General features: G+C 37.2%; 1 protein-coding gene across 1 annotated transcript in view; it reads right to left on the bottom strand.

Moving 5' to 3' along the window:
- Positions 1-13,676, bottom strand: part of LOC104266988 (myelin transcription factor 1-like protein) — a gene marked incomplete at its 3' end in the record, with an annotated part of 69,164 nt that extends 55,488 nt beyond the window's left edge. The window contains exons 1-3 of the mRNA XM_009868143.1: positions 13,622-13,676; positions 13,406-13,439; positions 13,041-13,103 (exon numbers count right to left, since the gene is read on the bottom strand). Coding sequence (XP_009866445.1) covers positions 13,041-13,103; positions 13,406-13,439; positions 13,622-13,676 — 152 coding nt within the window. The remainder of the gene's footprint in view (positions 1-13,040; positions 13,104-13,405; positions 13,440-13,621) is intronic.
- Positions 13,677-18,608: the final 4,932 nt, after the last annotated feature.

The following is an 18,608-nucleotide window of genomic DNA, read 5'->3' as shown; positions in this document are numbered from 1 at the left end:
AAAAAAACCAGAAGACCCTTTTTTACTTTATTTTTTTTAGAACCAAATTAACCTGTTACAGCTCCAAATCTGGTTCCTCTAGAGGAGTCCTTTAATTATCAGACTAACTTTTCTCTCTCTTTCTCTGTTCTCCATAAAAAAACCCGCACGCTTCTTTCTGTCCACAGGCCTGGCAGCTTTATCCTAGACAGTCTTTGTCTGTCTTTCTGTCAGCATGGCTCTCGCTTGGGAATTAACGTTGTGCTTGGGCCTGCTTGGGCTGATGGAAGAAACAAAGCGGTATGTTGCTTCCTGAGGTAGCATCTTCATTGCTGGTCCAGGATGCAGCACTCCCATAAAATTTTTCAGTGAAAGGGAATGTGACTGCTCTGATGTATGTAGAAATCAATGCCATCCCTGCACGCTAGTGTGAGAAGAGATTGCCTGCTGTGCCTGCTGCATCAGAGGATGCTGGTGTAAGTACCTGCAGTCTGCAAATCTCAGGCATTCTGGCATGTAGGAAGCACTGTGCAGCACAGCTTAGCTAAGCAGGCAGCACCTCTGGGGCATACACAAAAAGGTTTTCTATTACAAGTTTGACCAGCTACAGACTCGGGATTTTTGTGTATCCTTCTCTTCACTTTCAGAACGTAAGGTATACTTAAGTTGTGCTCTAGAAGATTGTGCTTATATTCTGATTTATACATCGAAATGCTTTTTGTGAAAATCACAGATGTAGTAATTTAATGGTGGAAAGCTTTTATCTCTAGTTAATGAGTAAATGGAAGTTGGGCCAGGCATTTTAGTGTTGTAAGTATCTAGAAGGTTTCGAAGGTAGGGATGATAAACTGCATAGGTACATTGCTCTTTCAAATCATCTGATGTCATGTTACTGTAGGTAAATCTTAGCAGGCTCTTCACCAGATAATTCTAAACTTCCTTATAGATTAAAAAAAATAGGGAGTTTGGTATTACATCTGTTTTTCAGACCAGTCAATAAGTTTTCATCTTCCTGGGGAGTTTTCGTTTTGTTTTGTTTTGCTTTTTAACAGAGTTCTGCAGCAACGTAATCTACTCCTGCTTACACAAGAGAACAGTTTAATCTGTAGTATACATTAAAAAAAAAATAATAAAAATTGCTACTAGCAAATCTAAACTAACCATGCTATTTCCATTGTGGTTCGACCTGAGCTGTCCACTAGACTGATTTCTAAATTTGACTGACTGCTATAATTTTCAATGAACAGTCAAAATTATACTAGCTAGAAACAGCTAATTTTCTCTGATTTATAGTTTTGCTTAGATGCCATTTTCACTGTTCAGTCCTTCCTCCTACAACCTTCTAATAACATAACTGGAAGCAGCAAGCTTGACTACTAAGATATGAAGTTAACACAGTAGTCAGAATTTATTTGCCTTATTTCTAAGACAATGTTTGTTTTATAACTCTGACTCAGTTTCTGAGTCCGTCTTTCTCTGTGATCTCTTTAGGTCTCACAAGCTAAACAAAGCGATGCCATGTCAGTTCTGAGTATGTCAGTGTTTCCAAGGAACACCTAGATGCAGCAGAGACGGTACTGTGACTCAGAAAGTAATACACTTTCCTTGACATTAGCCCTGAAACAAATTCACCATCGTGGAAGGGACAGAAGACTGTTAACATGTTATATCTCATAGAATTAAAAAGAGGAGCTAAGTACCTATGTTTCAAGAACTAGAAATGTAAATTCTAAAGCCATGCTCAAAATAAAGGCATGCAATTACATTGTCAGAATTATTCCTACATTTTCAGATAAATAATTTTTATTTTTATTTTTTACTTTCCATTGCAAACTCCTAGGCACTATAAATGTGTGCTAGTAAGAAGTTGCTATGACCGGTCTTGTGAGTCAATGTGCTATTGTGACTGTATTACAACATCACAAGCAATATGGCCTTTGGTGTGATTTGAAATCAAATACTCAACCTCACAAAATCCACTGATGCTACTGTGTTAACATTTGTGAAATGTTTTAAAATTACCAGTCAAAAAAGCTTCATGTGCATAAATACAGTTACTGTAGTAAATGGACTGCAGAGTAGCCATCCATGTAGTTGGGACTTTGCATCTTCTACCTCCTTTCACAAAGTATGGGATATCCAGAGAATTCTCTAAGAAAGAAGTTTCAAAGCCAGTTTTGTTTGGTACCTAGCAACATGCAAACATCTATGACCCATGTCAGAGAATCTTCATCATATATGCCATGATATATGACATACTCTTTTGTCTGAGATCACTATTTGCTTGTCCCGTTCTCCTGAAGAAGAACCAACAGTTAATCCTCATTGATCATCCTAGAAAAAACCATGCCCAAACAAGATCTACATTACAAGATCTACATTAGCAGTTTATCGGTAATTCCAGTACATTATTCTTATTGTTCCTGCAGATGCTTCATAACAAGAAATCATTTTCTAATCTTTGTATAAATGGATTTCTAATATAAGAAGGATGGCACTAGAGTAGAATTCAGAGGCATGACTCAACTTCTGTCTGTGACGCAAATTTCTTGTGTGGTAACAGAGAGTCACGAACTGCTAGTTTACCAAGGGAACAAATGCATTACAGCTCAGTTTCTATGCATAGCTGCAAAGTGAAATTCTAACATCCAAGTGAGGTATGTCTGCTCCTCTTCTAATACCTAGGGACATGTAGGCACTTAACACACAGCAGAATTTAGACACTGTAATCCAGACTGGTATTTTCTGTAGTGGGGGATTTCCACTCCTGGAATTAATCACCTTAAGTCTCCCTTTTTCTTACAGAAACAGAGATTAACTCAAGTCTTTTGACTAGGAGATGGTTGGAGGAATCACGATCCTAGCCTTAAACATTATCTCATCTAGAACATAGAGAAACATGTGAGAAATTTGTGTTTAATATCTTCTTTTGCCAGGGGTAACTGAAGCTTCATTTTACACCTCTCAGAAGATTGTTTGCTTATGAGATTTTAAAATAACCTGTGCATTGAGAGTTCCCACTTCCTTAATGCATCACGCAAAAGAAGATATTTCCATCTTCTTTGCCATCAGTGAAGGATTCATTCCATTCCTCTCTAAAATGTCTGTCTGTCTAATGCTAAGACTGGAAATAGAGATCCTCACTCTTTAAGTGACTGCTTAAAAGTTATAAAACTATACCTTTCTATTTTTCTGTTGGATATATTATTATCCATAAAATAAAAACAGATCAAGAAAAGAGAATATAGGCATCCTGACATCTTGACCTCTTTATAGTCATGCAAGTTCCCAGAAGATGAGAGAAACATGTCCTAACTGTTATTGATAAAGAATACAATAGTAGGTAAGTGCCATGTTTGTATAGATCACAAATTGGAGGACTTTAAAAACATTTGCTACACTGAAACTAGTACTTGGTATGACATAAGCATTAAGGTGCCCAAATAAATGTTTCCTGGTAAAACACTAGAAACTTGGACAAGATTATTATTAAAAGCACAGTTCTACTTTGACTTTAGACACAGGGATGGATGATGAGGGTCTACCCTTTGAACTGGGTGACTTAAAGCAGAAGTCAAATGCTGGCCAGATTTTAGCTCTAGCCCTTACGCTGAATCTATTCCTCATTCACAAAGTACATGTAAGATTTTCTCCAGGAGACATTATGAGGGTGAAAACAGTAGCAGGTACCTATCATTGGTGAATTTCTTTCACAATTATCACTTGGAGAGAAACATTCATCTGCTACTTGTTCAGTCAATTTAGTGGCTTGCTCATTACTTTAAATAAATAAAACCCAAACGAAGGGCAACAAATCTGTCCCAGCCCCAGGGAACTGAACTTAAAAAGCTGTTTAAAATGTCTGGCATTGGCATTTAAAGCCAATCATATCCTGTTCTGTCTCATTCGGCTTTATAGTGTTACAAATCTTATCATAAAACATAGATTTAGGGCATAGGCCTAAATTCAGTCACAGGAATTACTTTGAGAGTGGCAAACCACTGGAACAGGCTGCCCAGACGGGTGGTGGAGTCTCCATCTCTGGAGACATTCAGAACCCACCTGGACACCATCCTGTGCAACCTGCTGTAGGTGAACCTGCTCCAGTAGGTTGGTTGGAGTAGATGATCCTCAGAGGTGCCTTCCAACCCCTGATACTGTGTGATTCTGTGATTCTGTGTCTATTTTCTCTTAGGCATTATACTCCTTCTCCACTCTTCCACGAATACCTACAGTGTGGCACTGCTGGTTCTTGTGAAAGGACATGAGGTTCCACAATCCCTTTCATGTATTGACTAGACTTCAAGATTTTCTTGGGAAGATGATTCAAGTGAGTAGCCAGGAAACCAGCTTGGTAGGTCCATTCATCTGGTTGCAGTTTGGAGTGTCCTAAGCTATATAGTGCTGAGGATGTCTTCAGGAGCTACCTGTCCTCTGGGTATCTGATTCTATACTGTGGATGCAGTTATTTAGATATATTATAATAATCCAAGATGGCTCAAGAATACCTCTCCTTTTCCCTGTCCTGAGCTGACACCACTGGAAGCATTGCTTCATATCAACCACTAATAAGAAGTGATGTCTCTGAAAGGGCTGTCTCAACTTATTGAAAGACTTCAATGTAAGTCTTTAAAGACACTTCATAGTGTATTTTAATGGAAAAAAAACCCCACAACACCAAACTGTTCTTTTTTCTTCTTTTTTTTTTCTACAGTCTTGTTTTTTGTTTTCTCACTTATTTACTTTTTTGTGCCTCATTTCTCTCCTATTTCTACATATACATCTACGTGGACTTTTCTGCTAGCTCGTTTTAGTGGTCTAGAACATGCAGAAGGTAGATGGACCTTGGTTTCTGGTTCCTTCATTCTTGAGTTGATTTCTTGTTTTCTTCATATTTTTTGTTAGCCCAGGTAATACTTATGGTGTCCAATTTCATAAAATATGAATATTTGAAAGAAAAAGATAACTATAACTTTATTTTTTACTCACATGACTTCTCCTGCCTCTGTTTTGCTGATTCTAGCAGAGTTTAGATAATTTTCACTGAGGTGGAGAATAAGTTCCAGGACAATGCTATTCTCTGATAGCATAGGTGCCACCTATGGATAAAACTTTTTCAAAGTCATCTATGGTGTTTGTGTTGGTGCGAACACTGGAGCAAGAATAAGCTGGGGTTCCCTGTCTGCCCAGCTGTAAGTTTTCCTGTCTCCAAAGCCCTGACTTGGGATGCTCCAATCCACAGGCCATTTTCCAACTGCACACATGGCATCTATGCTGCTGCTCAGAAAAACTATTGGTAGGAGGATGTAGGCAGCTCCATAGTACCCCAAACCCAGTGCACAATGTTGCTTATGGCTCTTCTGGTCTACCATAGGGCTAATAACCATGACACAGCAGCATCAGTAAAATACACATTAACAAACAGATTTCTTTAAGTCCCAGCTTTTCAAACCTCAGAATCATTATTTTCACAGAAGTGTTATAGAAATAATTCACAAATTATGACATAGGGAAACTAGATTCGACTTTAAAAGTAGAATTGTCTTATCATTACAAATCAATTAATTTTGCTCTATCCTCCAGAAAAAATGTTTTGATCCAAAAAGCACTGATGTAGTCTTCTTCTGACATCAATAGTCATTTAAGAGATCTTTATTTAAACACTACATAAATATCAGGGGCGGAGTTTTGGGCCTCATGTTTGTAATGATCCCCCATATACGCTTCTGTATTCACATCTCAAGATGCCTGAAATTCTTTCCCATTACAAGTGAGGAAAGAGAGGCATTGGGAGATGAAATGTCTTGCCCATCATGTGAGAATCAATTCTCTAGATCCTCTTTTCCATTATGAAAAGTACAAATTAGTGAACTTCAAGCGATTTATTTCTCTCCTAAGAGAATACTATATTCTCACCAAAGCTACCAGGACAAACAAATAGTTTTGATCAGGTATTGGGATGCACTGCCCAGGGAAGTGGAGGAGTCACCGTCCCTGGAGGTGTTTAAGGAGAGGCTGGATGTGGCACTTAGTGCTGTGATCTAGCTCTTGTGATGGCGTTGAGTCATAGGCTGGACTTGATGATCTCAGAGGTCTTTTCCAGCCGCAACAATTCTGTGATTCTGTGATTTCCCACAATCAAAGGAAAAACGTGTATAGCTACCTCCAGCATCTTGTTGGGGAAACTGTCTCCCCAGAATTACTGGATGCTCTGTTCTATTTAAAAAAAAATAAATTAAAAATATTCTTTTCCATATTTTCTGCATGGTCTTAATTTATTTTGTGGCTGATGGCAAAACCTCCAGACAGATCCTTCCACAGAAAACACTGTGGCTGTAAAGTGGACTGCTACATGAGAAATATGCCCAACACTCGCTATTTGAAAGAAAGCACATCCCAAATCTGCTGTTTGCCATTGCCACGCTGTTGCATCAGCACTCTCTGTGCTCCTGTCTCTGATTTTATTTCTCCTCCCTTTTATTAGGCCAGTACTCCTGGCACACGCAGATCCTGCAACTCGCTGCCACTGAAATTGCTATTCTCAATCCAGCTGGTGGCAGGAGGAATTGAACTGTGGTGCCTTTGTATAGTCACCTCCAGACAATGGCCACCAGCATGCACAGCCACCCGCCGATTGCTGGTGTATATTTGGTTGACGTTTCAGACCCAACTTTGCACCTTTCTAATCATTAATCAACAACCGGACAAAGGATATATTGCTGAATCCAGACAGCAGCCAATACAGACCTCTAATACATTATGGATTCTCTGTCAGCACATTTATTTATTGTTTGCAGTGTGCTGTTTGAAAATCCCTATGCTCTTTCACTTGCGCTATTTATTTATTTATATACTTATTTCTCTTTAGCTGGAATTAACAAAGCAGTGAACCTTTGTTTATTAGCTTTTTTACAAACTCTGAATGGTAGATTACTTTATATAAAATGCATTTATAATATTATTACTGGTATTTATCACAACTTACCAAAATCTTTAGCAAATACTCCATTAAATGAAACAGATTTAAATTGCATAAGCAGTGTCAGAGTATGGTTTAGATAAATATCCAGTGAATCATTTTATGATTATTTAACACTGTAATAAAGGTTGGCTATCAGCTTAGAGAGAAATGAGTATACATTTGTCTGTACTTTCAGCATTCAGCGGGATTTTTCACAGTATCATAAAAGCGAGCAACAATAAGGACCTCCCTGTTCTGCGGTTAGGTTTTAACGCAAATACATCAGTGGACCTCGGGTTCCGCACAGTGTGCAGCCATGCTCTGCTATCAAATTAATGTTAAAATATGTATGTCCTGGCTTCTGATTTATAATATCGTTGACAAATAGTAAAAAGGACAGGCATGCCATAAAGTTTATGGATGAAGTGATGGCATGCACAATGATGTCTCATAAAGAATAAAGGGGGAAAAGTTATTTATTCTTGTGGATTCAAGAACTAAAATACAGATAGACTGGCTGCGTGCACAGAATTTTTCATAAATATCCCACAGTGCACCCTGTTGTACAGCAGCCATACATTAATTAGAGCATTCAGCAGACACTGCAATGTGTTACACTCACCCAAGTGAATCTTCATTTTTCACATGCAGGGCCTTACTAATTAAAATCAGCTTTGCAATTAAATGTGGAAAATTGTGTTAAACTTTCAAGCGTGGTTTAGAAAAAATGTATGTATTTTTAGGGTATTTTATTTTGATGCAAATGAACCCTCCATCAAAGTGAGACCAGTAAAAGGGAGGTATGAGGATTTCTCTTTTTTGTATTATAGATGCTCCTCTCAGTTGCAAGTTGCAATGCTCCACTATCTCTCTGCCAGTACCTGGCCCTGTTCCAATGCTTTTAGTGAGTGCTATCTGTCAAGGCATGAATAATACAGCCCCTAGGCTGTCGGCAGAATCCAAATGAGGCATACATCAGGAAGCAAGCACTCGACTTTAGCTCCAGAACATGCTCCTGTGAAGACAGGCAATTATTCACCCACGGCTGCAGCCATGACAATCAAACTGGTGGGTGAAAAGGTGTATGAAATGAAAAAAAAATGAATAAGAAATATGGCACAACAAGCCACAGAAATTCAACAATTTTCCAATAAGAGAGAGATATTTGAGTCTTTTAATTTCGAAGTTTGGGAGCCTGAATCATTTCACTCACTCTCTTCTAAAATATAGATGACTAAACTACAGTATATAATGCTAAGGCAATTCAAGGGTATGTGGGGCTTTTCCTAATCAAAGCAGCAATGCTAAACTCTGAGGTATTTATAAATTCAAATAAATCTGCTGTACAAAGTGACAAATCTCATGCTTAAAAATTGAAAGATGGTCAAAACAATCCTATCTGTATAATGTACTAGAAACAGGGACAGCCTAGTAAAGCAACAAAGAACCGGTGATATCAAGAAATATGTGGAAAATTAAAAAGCAATACACTTTATAAGGTTAGGGACAATTCATACATTATAGATCCAAACATTATTTTATGATCCCTTTTCCTTTTTGAGACTCACTTCTTTTTGCAAGACATTGTATCAGTGATTAATGAAAAAAAAATTCTCTTAGAAATGCAATATGAACTGAAGAAAAGGCAATGCACTATTCCTTGGTAGATGAAATGTTTAAGTTGGTTTATTTCATTTCAATTCTTATTTTCAGCAATCCAACTGAAAACCATCATATAGAAAAAGGTCTATCAGTATTTCCATTTTAAATCTGAAGGGTTTATCATTTGGTCTTAAGAATTCATCCTTCACTGATATTTGATGCATATTGACTAAGATCGTGTTTTGCCTTAATTTCTATACAATGGCTTTCACATATGCACTGATATATGCGTTAAAAGTACCCTGAATTAATATACATAGTGCCACGCTACAAGCTTAAGATTCTTTTCAGGGCTCTTATTTGTTAGAATGTGTTTCATTCTAGGCATGTGGTATTTGGCAAGTGATTACTCCACTATAGAACCTAATTGCTTTTGTTGCTTGAGAAAAAAATTAAATGTTGATGTTAAGAAGCTTTTAAAATAGGACATTGCATGCAATCATTATTTTTTTAATGGAATCTAGTCAGAATTTTTACAATGTGTCTACATATCTATTTACATGGCAAACCATAGGCATCTATTTGGTAGATGATGTGTTTTAGAAAAAATGCTAAATGCATAGCAACACAGTAGAGTGTAGTATTTCTAAAACCGTCACTCACATCTACTCAGAAAGTAACACAGACCAGTTTGTGCTCAGTTACTCTAGAGTAACGATGGGATTCACACCTGCCGAACTTAGACCAGGAACAGGACTCACTTTTCAATTTATTCTTGTACACATAGATTGTGAATCCTGTTGTTTTTAAAGTTGATCAATGAAATTGGCAAAGTTCCTACCAACTGCAATGAAAGAGCACTCAGATTTATTTTTTTCTTCACAGGCTTAGCCAACTGACATCCTGAAAACACAATTCTGAGAACAGTGTCCTAGTGTGGTTTGAGTAACTGTTGTAGACCCAGACAGATTCTTCAGAGCTAAAAGTATTCAAGGGTCTGGACCAAGCTTATGAGTCAAAATCACTTCACAAATCTGAATGTATAAGAGTACTGGTCGTTACTATGCTGCTACACACAACAGACCTGAAGAGCTACCACGTGAATAAAACAAACAGCATCAAGATCATGGCCCAGGGAGAGGCTTTTGTGCCTAAGATCTGAATTATTTTCTCCAGCAGTACCTGAAAATATCTGTGGCTTGTTTTTTTTTTTTTGTTTTTTTTGGGTTTTTTTGTTGCTGTTGTTTTCAAATCTTTCATGACCTGTTTTTATTTTTTAGGACCTGATACTGCAAAGGTACACGCACTTCTTTAATGGCCTGTGAATAGCTCAGTTGTCCTCAGGGGCCTGGAAGCTTAAACAACAGGTGCTGAAGTCCCATTTGTGTAACCTCTAACATCTAGGCACTGCCTCATGCTGTGCATCACAGACAGTACTAGACGGACCATGATAACTTTGGGTTTCTCGGTATTACTAAAATACACATGTAAAAAAGACAGTGATCCACCCTTTAAATACAAAGAAGGTCAGCACATAACCTAACTTTGGGCACTTACCCTCTGTGCTCAAACTGGGATGCTAATCTTTCTGAACTTTCTGTGCAGTCACTGGAGAGAGGCGCTTCCAATGAGTTTATTTCAGAGATCCTAGCATCCTGCCCTAAAGTGCCCTGCAGAGAAGCCTGTCTGTTTTAGCTGTTAGCATGCCCAAGTAACAAGCTAAAATCAAGCACCAAACTTAAGAGCTGAGAGTGAGGTACCAGGTCACGCAGGGTTTCACTTCAAACTAAGATTTGACACACAAAAGAAAAAATCGAAAAGATTAAAATGATGCAGCAAGCTGTTACTGCTGTTACCTTAACTACTACCAGTCTTATGTTTTCACACACCTCAAAGGAAACATCAGTGTCATATTAGGCCTGCTTGTTTCCCTAGCTAACCTTACCATTGCAGCTCTTTCATAATTAAAAATACTATTTGGGTACAAAAGCTAGGATAAAACTCTCCTTTAACTTCTACTTAATATTTTGTCAGAACAACACTTCCTCCTCTGAAATCTGTCTGAAAATTTGAAAGGATTTGTTTATTTCAGTTCAAGTTTAATGTGGTATCTGAATAGAGTTTTCAACATCACATTGGTATTACAAGGATAAAATTGCAATTGAAAAAAAAAAAAAAGAAAACATCCTGAAATCCAGAGACTTCAAGATGTTAGAGACGAAACAGAATTCTGGAGAGCTCTGACTACATGTAGTGGAAGCAAATACATTTAATTCCTAATAAAGAGCTGGTCTGGTAGTGTGAATGGAAAGGTCTTAACCTCATTAAAATGCTCTGTAAGTCTAAACGGAATTGAGTTAGGCATCAGCTGAGATATGCAATTCCCTGAACACATCAAATTTTTAAGACAGTCTGATTTCCTTCTGGAAGAAATGTTTGAGGTCTTTCCCACCCAGAGAAAAAAAGAAAAAGATAAATTCCCTCAGATTCTTTCAAAAACTTAAATTTAGTAGGTGTTAGTTGGACTAGATAAAAAAAAAAATACTGCTCTTTTAGAAAATAGATATGTATGTTGTAAACTTCAACAAAGAACTTCATGTTTTTACACTAAATAAGACATATATTGGTTAAATATATTTTGATTAGTGGATTGGCAATCCGGGTGAGAAGAAAACATAAAAACCCCCACAAATTCTTTAGCCAGTAGGAAAAAAAAAAAAAAGAAGAAATTTTTGATGTATTTCCAATTTTTATTCTTTGCGCATCTGCCCAAAATTTCATTTAATTAACAGCTCTGAGATTCAGTCTGTTCGTGTATTGACATACCAGAATCATGTCAAGAAAGCAAAATATGGAATTAACGTCTCAAAATTGCATGTAATCTTTCCAAACCTCACATCTATTTCTTCCTCCTCTCGCAAAAGGGTGATATTACACAAACACAGACACATAAATCAAATTCCGAACCTAAAGAGGCTTTTTTAAGTTAAAGTGTTTCTTTCTGTATGTTTCAAGACTCTTGTTTTTGAAATCTGCATGCAAATCCCATAAAGTGTAAAGAAATGCATGTGGTTACAATCTTGTAACTAGAAATGACATTATAATCATGTCATTTAACTGTCGACTGCTCGTGAAATTTCTGAGGGAAAAGAAAGATTTGGTGCCATTCATTAATTACTGATGAGCCTTGTATTTACATGAATAAAAATGGACTAAAGGAAGCCAGGCTTTGAAATGAGGAGTCACAAGTGAATTTAAGATGAATTAAAGAAGAATGATTTTGGTTACTTTTTCTAAATCAGTGTTCCAGTCTAACCAAATCCTTCAAATAACCATAAAAACATTACTACTTTTGTGAGTGAAGAAAAGATTAGAAATTAGAATACAATTATTTGATATTTTATGTTGTTTAAATGTAATTTAAAAAAAATAGTATCGGGGATATTGCTTTTCTTCTTCTAAAGCATCATTCACTGGTAAGAAAAAAGGCACACGAGTGGACTGACATGTCACTGTGTGGTATTTTCTCTTGTTCCAAATGAATGCCTTAACCACAAACATATAAATTCAATTTAATTCATAAAAAAAGCATATACTCTCATTACAAAGCAGTTATCAGATGTGGTGTGAAATACATGTTCTTATAAACGCAAGTCCTTTAAAGCCTGAAAAAGTCAAGAATGAAAAAATCTTAAGAGTTTCAGGAGAATTTAACACTGGTTTGAACACCTCCCTTCATGCAGAACAGAGATGGCCAAAGATCAGCCATTTTGTCTCCTACAATGGGCAGCTGTATAAAATATGTCAAATGTAATACACAGCACATGAGAAAAATTCATGGATTCTAGAGCTGTTAAATTTTCAAAATATTGCACTAGAAATTCAGGGACAAATGATTCAAGAAAAGACTGCTGTTTATCCAGATGTGACACCTGAACATGGACACTGCAGACACAGAAATGTAAAGTCTGAGCTCTAAATTACTTTGAAGCACATGCAGCATGTGTAACATATGCTACCTTGATATATTATTAACAATAAACAGCTAAAATCATTTTCTTAAAGGAGACTATAATATAACATCTGAACTCTGAAGTCTTATTGTCACTGATTTGTCTTAGGCTTTGACCTTTGACTCTAACCTTTGACTCTAACCTTATCATTGAACTTAAAATGGTCAGAAGCTCATTTTCATTCAGTTACAAAATACACAAATAACAGAAGCCACACTGACATCAACATGTCAGTCGGGCCAAATTTTAATTTCAACACATGAGCAAAAATCGAGAGAAGATTCACAACGAGAACAAGTTTCCTCAGCAAAAATATGAGTTACATTTTGTGTGACATACAAAAAGAAAAAAAAAAAAAAGGGAATCTGAATGCCGTCTAGAATGCCTAATTGCTAATTTTTATCATTGTTTGGTTTATCAAGGTTATGCCAGCTAAGTTGTTTACCAAATCTCTCCACTAAATTATGAAAAATTACAGATATTACCTTCTGTGCCTTGCATATTTGCCACTAACGTGACCACTGCCATCACAGCCAGGAGTGGGACAGCTGCAAAAGAGAGAGAATTAATTATATAGGTGCTGGTGTGCTGCAGAAAGATTATACTAAAAGCGAGCAGTAGGTATTACAGAGATGGAGGGCAACAAAGACAGAAAGAGAAATCAAATAACTGAAGGGGGGGGAAAAAAAGAGGGGATGCTTTTTATTAGCAAGTCTCGAGGGAATTAATTTCATCAGTGCAGCAGGGCATGAGCAAACCACCAATGAACTTGAAAGTGCATTATACCCATTAAAAGGCATGAATTTTCTAAATTGCTAATGGGGATACATTTTACACTCAGAGCACTAACCTGAACAGCTCTTGTATGGCTGGTTCCACGGGAACTGCAGAGAGATGGAAAATATATAAAAATTTATCATCTATTACAAGTACCCCTCTTCTACAGAAAATTACCAGAAAGGTTGTGTAAAAGCAAGGGTCAGAATGAATCGTGCAAAGAGATTCCGGAGGATGAAGGTCACCCTGAGCGGGGGCCTTGAGTGATTTACTGAAGCAGGAGACGTACCTCGAACACCTTTGGAGCGTGTGCGATGGCGCTTCTCGTCTGCATCCACCTCCATCTGGGAATAGATTAGCAGGCAGTCAATGTTCTTATCCTGCATGCACAGACTATCAATGCACAGACTGATACAGTCTCTCACACAATTTATTGATGCTATTTTAATTCCATTTTATCCTGTAAGGGAAAGTCCACCTTACAGGGGATTTTTAGGATCTTTATGTTTATTTAAAAACAAAAAAATGCAGTAATTTCTGCTTTAATCAGTCCTTTTGCATGCCGTGCTTTCATAGCAAATTGTGTGCATCTAAGTGCAGGTTCTTTTTTTCAAAGTGATATTTCTGATGTAAAACCCTGATTACTTGCATATATTTTGAAATAAGGATTCAATATATCTCTATACAACTTCAAAATAAAGTCAAGGTGTTGCACACCGTAAGTCACTTTCTAACCAAACACTTTGCAGTGGGGAAGAGGAAGGAATAATTACTGAAAACCAAATAGAGTCATCATTAGAACTTCAGAGATTTCAAGTCATATAATACAGCATTAAGACCTTTGCCAATGTGTTTCATTTTTTAGGTGTGGTTTGTAAGTTTTGGGAATGTGCTCCCTTGCTGCATATGGCTAAATCTTTACCTTTGTTTTATAAACAGCATGCCTGTCCGATGTAGCTTTCTATGCAGCAATAAATTTACAGCAATCTTAAATATTTACTAGATGGGGCAGGGCTGCAGACCTTGGAAAGTACGGTAAACGCTTATCTATAGTAGTTACCATAGGGTCACATGGTTTCTTTTGATCTTTCATGTACTACTGTCACCAGACTTTCAAAGGTAAACTGCATAGGCCAGCTAGAGTTTACGATTTTGTGCAACACAAGCAGATTGCACTGAACTATGCTGAGAGACTGTGTCAGGGGAAAATTATTCAGTGTCTATATCATCAGCTCCTTTGGACGTGGAAGAATGGGATGGCAAGATGGATCTGCTGTGGTTCATACATAGAGATTATATTGTAAAGGTCAAGAAGCACAGAAATCGACCATGGGGCTCTATTTCCCCCAGAAAAAATAATCAATCACTAGTTTATAGTAATATCCTTGGATTGATACTTGTTAAAAATGTCACATCTTTCATGCAAAAAACCCATGGAACAGGTCCATGTGACTTGCAGGTAACCCTTTAATCACCCAGGTTGCTTTGGTCAGTTCTTTAACATCAAATGATGTGCGAAGTAACTAACAAGGAAGAAATCAAGGGATGCTTTTACAGAGCTCCCTCAACACATTACATCAGGGGAAATGAGTCAAAAAATTTGTGGTGACAGGTATCTGGTGGAAAGAAAGGGCCATTCTCACAGGCCCTCTGCTACTGATGTATTTTTGGTTTGAGGTAGTCATCACCTGGTTCCAAGTAGTGTGATATATGCCACGGTAAAGGGAAGATCTTTTAAAATAAACAGGAATTATGATGGCTAATACAGCACCAGCCTCTATTAGAGAGCTTCAGTATAGTCTTCTGACAGGGACCTCTGCATCACTTTGAATGGTTTTCATTTATAAATTAAGACTGTGTGCACTTATACTAGAAACATAAGCTTCCACCATCGTCAACCAATGGTGCTGAGATACCATAAGGTATCCCATTAAGCCTCCAGTTGCCAGTCTAGAAGGGTACAGACGAGTCCAGGTAGGTCATCTGTTATATCTACCAACCACGAGTAGATGTTTCAGATATGCTTTGGCATCAGAAATGGCACCAGTCGCCTATTCTAAGGCAACTGAATTTACCACTAGTTAACACAGTCACTGGGGCCTGAGGAACAATTCCTTTGATCAGCTCCTAGGTGTTATTCAGGCTGGGCAGAATCAGTCTCTAGGCACCTTTGCATATACTGTCGTGTTCTCCATTCACTATAGCATGAGGCACTTGGCATCACTGTAGATGTCTACGACAGGCACCTATACTAAATCATAAACCCATTCACAGCGTCTATCCTACACCTTGGTTTCACACCTTGGCTGGCTCCTCAGCTCCTAAGATTTGATATACATTTGAAGCTTTTCAAGCTGCCATATCAAAGCACAAAACAACATCTCTGGAATATAAAAATTACCCACTAAATGATGATATTCTTTTAATTTTATTCGTAAGAAAACAGTGCATTGTGTTATTCTGTAAGTCTTGCAATGTGTAAAGACTTGACAGGAGACTAGAAGTGAAGTTACTTGATCTTCAGCCTAGCACGCTTTTTAAGAAGTCTGAAAAATCATTATCCAGCATCATTTGTCACCACCAAAAAATCCGCTGAAAGAATTATCATGATCTTAACCTGGAAATGCTGCCCCAGTTGTTATGATAGTCTGCATAAATTTAGAAGGGGCAAAGAACAAGATAGATTTGCCTGTCTTTCTAAAACAAAGTAAGCACTTCAGTTCAAGAATGTCATGGTTACACTTTTGACTACACTGACTGTCAAGGAAGAAATCCGTATAGATCTCACATAATAGAATCCATTATAGAATTCACATAATCCAGATCCAGAAGCAGGTCGAAGAAGTGAAGAAAGATTATAAAAGCTGCAGGCATGCAGTACTATTTTAAATTTTTGGTGTGTATTCTACGTATCCTGCTGCTTCTTCAGAAAGGCACAATTCTACCTACCTTTGTGACCTAGATGTGCTGTCATATATGGCAACATGTAGCTCGAATGCTCTAGGACACAATAAACAGTGGTAGATGCCTAGGTTTAGGCAATGGTTTGACTTTATTTATATGCTCACTCACAGATCTTCAAGACTTGTCAGTCTTGTCAAACCTTCAGCCTTCATCCCCCCACTTACTCAATGCTGGATGCTAGGAGCAAGTGATATCCTGAAACTCTAAATGAGACATGAAAGGACAGTCACCTGCCAGCCTACCAGAACACTTCCCAGACACACCTCTGGCATTTCCATGGCCAGGAATAGAATTCTGCTCCTGAGGTCATTAATCTCATGTTGTCACATGGACCTCCTCACCTTTTTCACATGCAGAAAAAGATGGAGACCACAGTGACTCACAAGGAGCTCACCTCAGTAGTTCTACTTTAGTCATGACCTTTATATTAGAGTTCTGCAGAATACTGAATCACTGTTCCAGAGGAGAACTTGTGGACATTGTGGACAGGCTGGGGCTGGTTAGAGTTAGTTTTAGTCTGTCATCTAAGAGGAAACACCTAAAAGATTATGTATGAAAGCAGAGCAAAGTATCAGAAGTAGGAAGAGAATAAATTCTTAACCTGGCTACGAAGAGAAGCTCTAGACACGAAAATGAAAATGTCTAAGTTCCTAATTCTGAAAAGAAAAAAGAAAAAGGTCTTATTAGAAATTAATTCTGGTAAGATATAATTAAAAATAATCAAATTACTGAATATGCCTTTCTTAGGGATGATGGAGAGAAGTAGAACTAGCAATTCTGTACCATTATGTGTTTTAGTGTTATCAAAGATTCAGAAAAAGAATATCTTGAATAGTTATAGATCAGTGCATTAATCACAAGATGAGGTACAAGAGAAGTTCTGTTATACTAGAAGGTATGTTAAAGACAACCAAACAGGACACTAAACAGGTTGCATAGTTTCTTTTGCTTAGGAAAAAAATAGGAAGGAAAAAAATCTGTGATGCAGTGAAGGGTTCTTATAGCGTGGCAGATGAATGCTACAACCACTGGAATGGCTTTAAAAATTTTAAAAATTGCATCTGATCAATTTCTCATGTAAGAAATTACTTTATCAGTTGCAGGAAATTCTATACTAAATCTCACTTTTCTGTGTACAATTGAATAAAAGCCCGATGTGGTCACCTGCGTGCAGGCAATCAAGACTTGTTCTGTCTTAATGTACAGAATCTGTATGGAAAATAACTATGATTAGTAGCAGTTGAAAAATACTTCATTAAATGTTCATTAAAGAGGTGCATAATCACATCATAAGGTTTCATTAATAAAAAAAGAAAAGGAGAAAAGAAAGAGAAGTAGCACCACCTACTCCTTCTCAACAGTCCAAAGCTTAAAAAAGCCACCTTCTAGCTCATGAGGATCAAAATCTAATTCATATCCATGTATACATACATAGAGCAGCTTACTATTTTACTAGCTTACTAGCTTACTATCAGTACGGAGAACTAAAAATATCAATGAAAAACAAATGTTGAATGGGAAATATGGTAATAATAAGAAAGTACTTAAATATATGTAGAAGAAAATATTTTAATATTATTTGGAGATAATTAACAGGTAGTATTAATAACTAACAAGATTTTTTAAAAAAAAGTTTAAAAAGCGAGTATTTGTTACTTTAAAATCAAAGTCCCAGATAAAATCTACCTCCCAAAATTAACATGCCCTGATAGTTCTGGAAAACACTGCTTTTGGTACGTAGCAATCTTAGAGAACATGGGGAATCCTGGAGAACCAGAAAAAATTCTGTAAAAAAGATTTTGCTTATAATTGTTTAAATTAATCTGTACTACGTGCTGAGAGGATGGTGTGGCTCACTAAGTTAATCTTCCTGACACTGACACTTAGTAACACCACAAAAGCTGATATAGGATAAAAGATGATGATGCAATTAACACCAGGTAAGACTTCATCATGGAAAATCTGAAATCAAAAGCCCTTTATGCTCTTTAATGATACTTTAAAATTTATCAGTAAAGGTTATTCGTCAATAAGGGTTAGGATGTCATAGAATTGTAGAATTATGGAATTGTATCAGCTGGAAGACACCTAGAAGATCATAGAATCATATCATAGAACAATTCAGGTTGGAAAAGACTCTTGGGATCATCGAGTCCAACCATTGACCTTACACTACAAGTTCACCCCTAAACCATATCACCCAACACCACATCTAAACGACACTTGAACACATCCAGCGATGGCAACTCAAGCACCTCCCTAGGCAGTCTATTCCAGTTTCCAACCACTCTTTCTGTGAAGAATTTCTTCCT

This window comes from Apaloderma vittatum, unplaced genomic scaffold (genome assembly GCF_000703405.1).
Source record: "Apaloderma vittatum isolate BGI_N311 unplaced genomic scaffold, ASM70340v1 scaffold43604, whole genome shotgun sequence".
Classification (NCBI taxonomy): domain Eukaryota; kingdom Metazoa; phylum Chordata; class Aves; order Trogoniformes; family Trogonidae; genus Apaloderma; species Apaloderma vittatum.
Note: the sequence above shows the minus strand (reverse complement) of the source record. Positions and strands in the feature narration are given on the sequence as shown.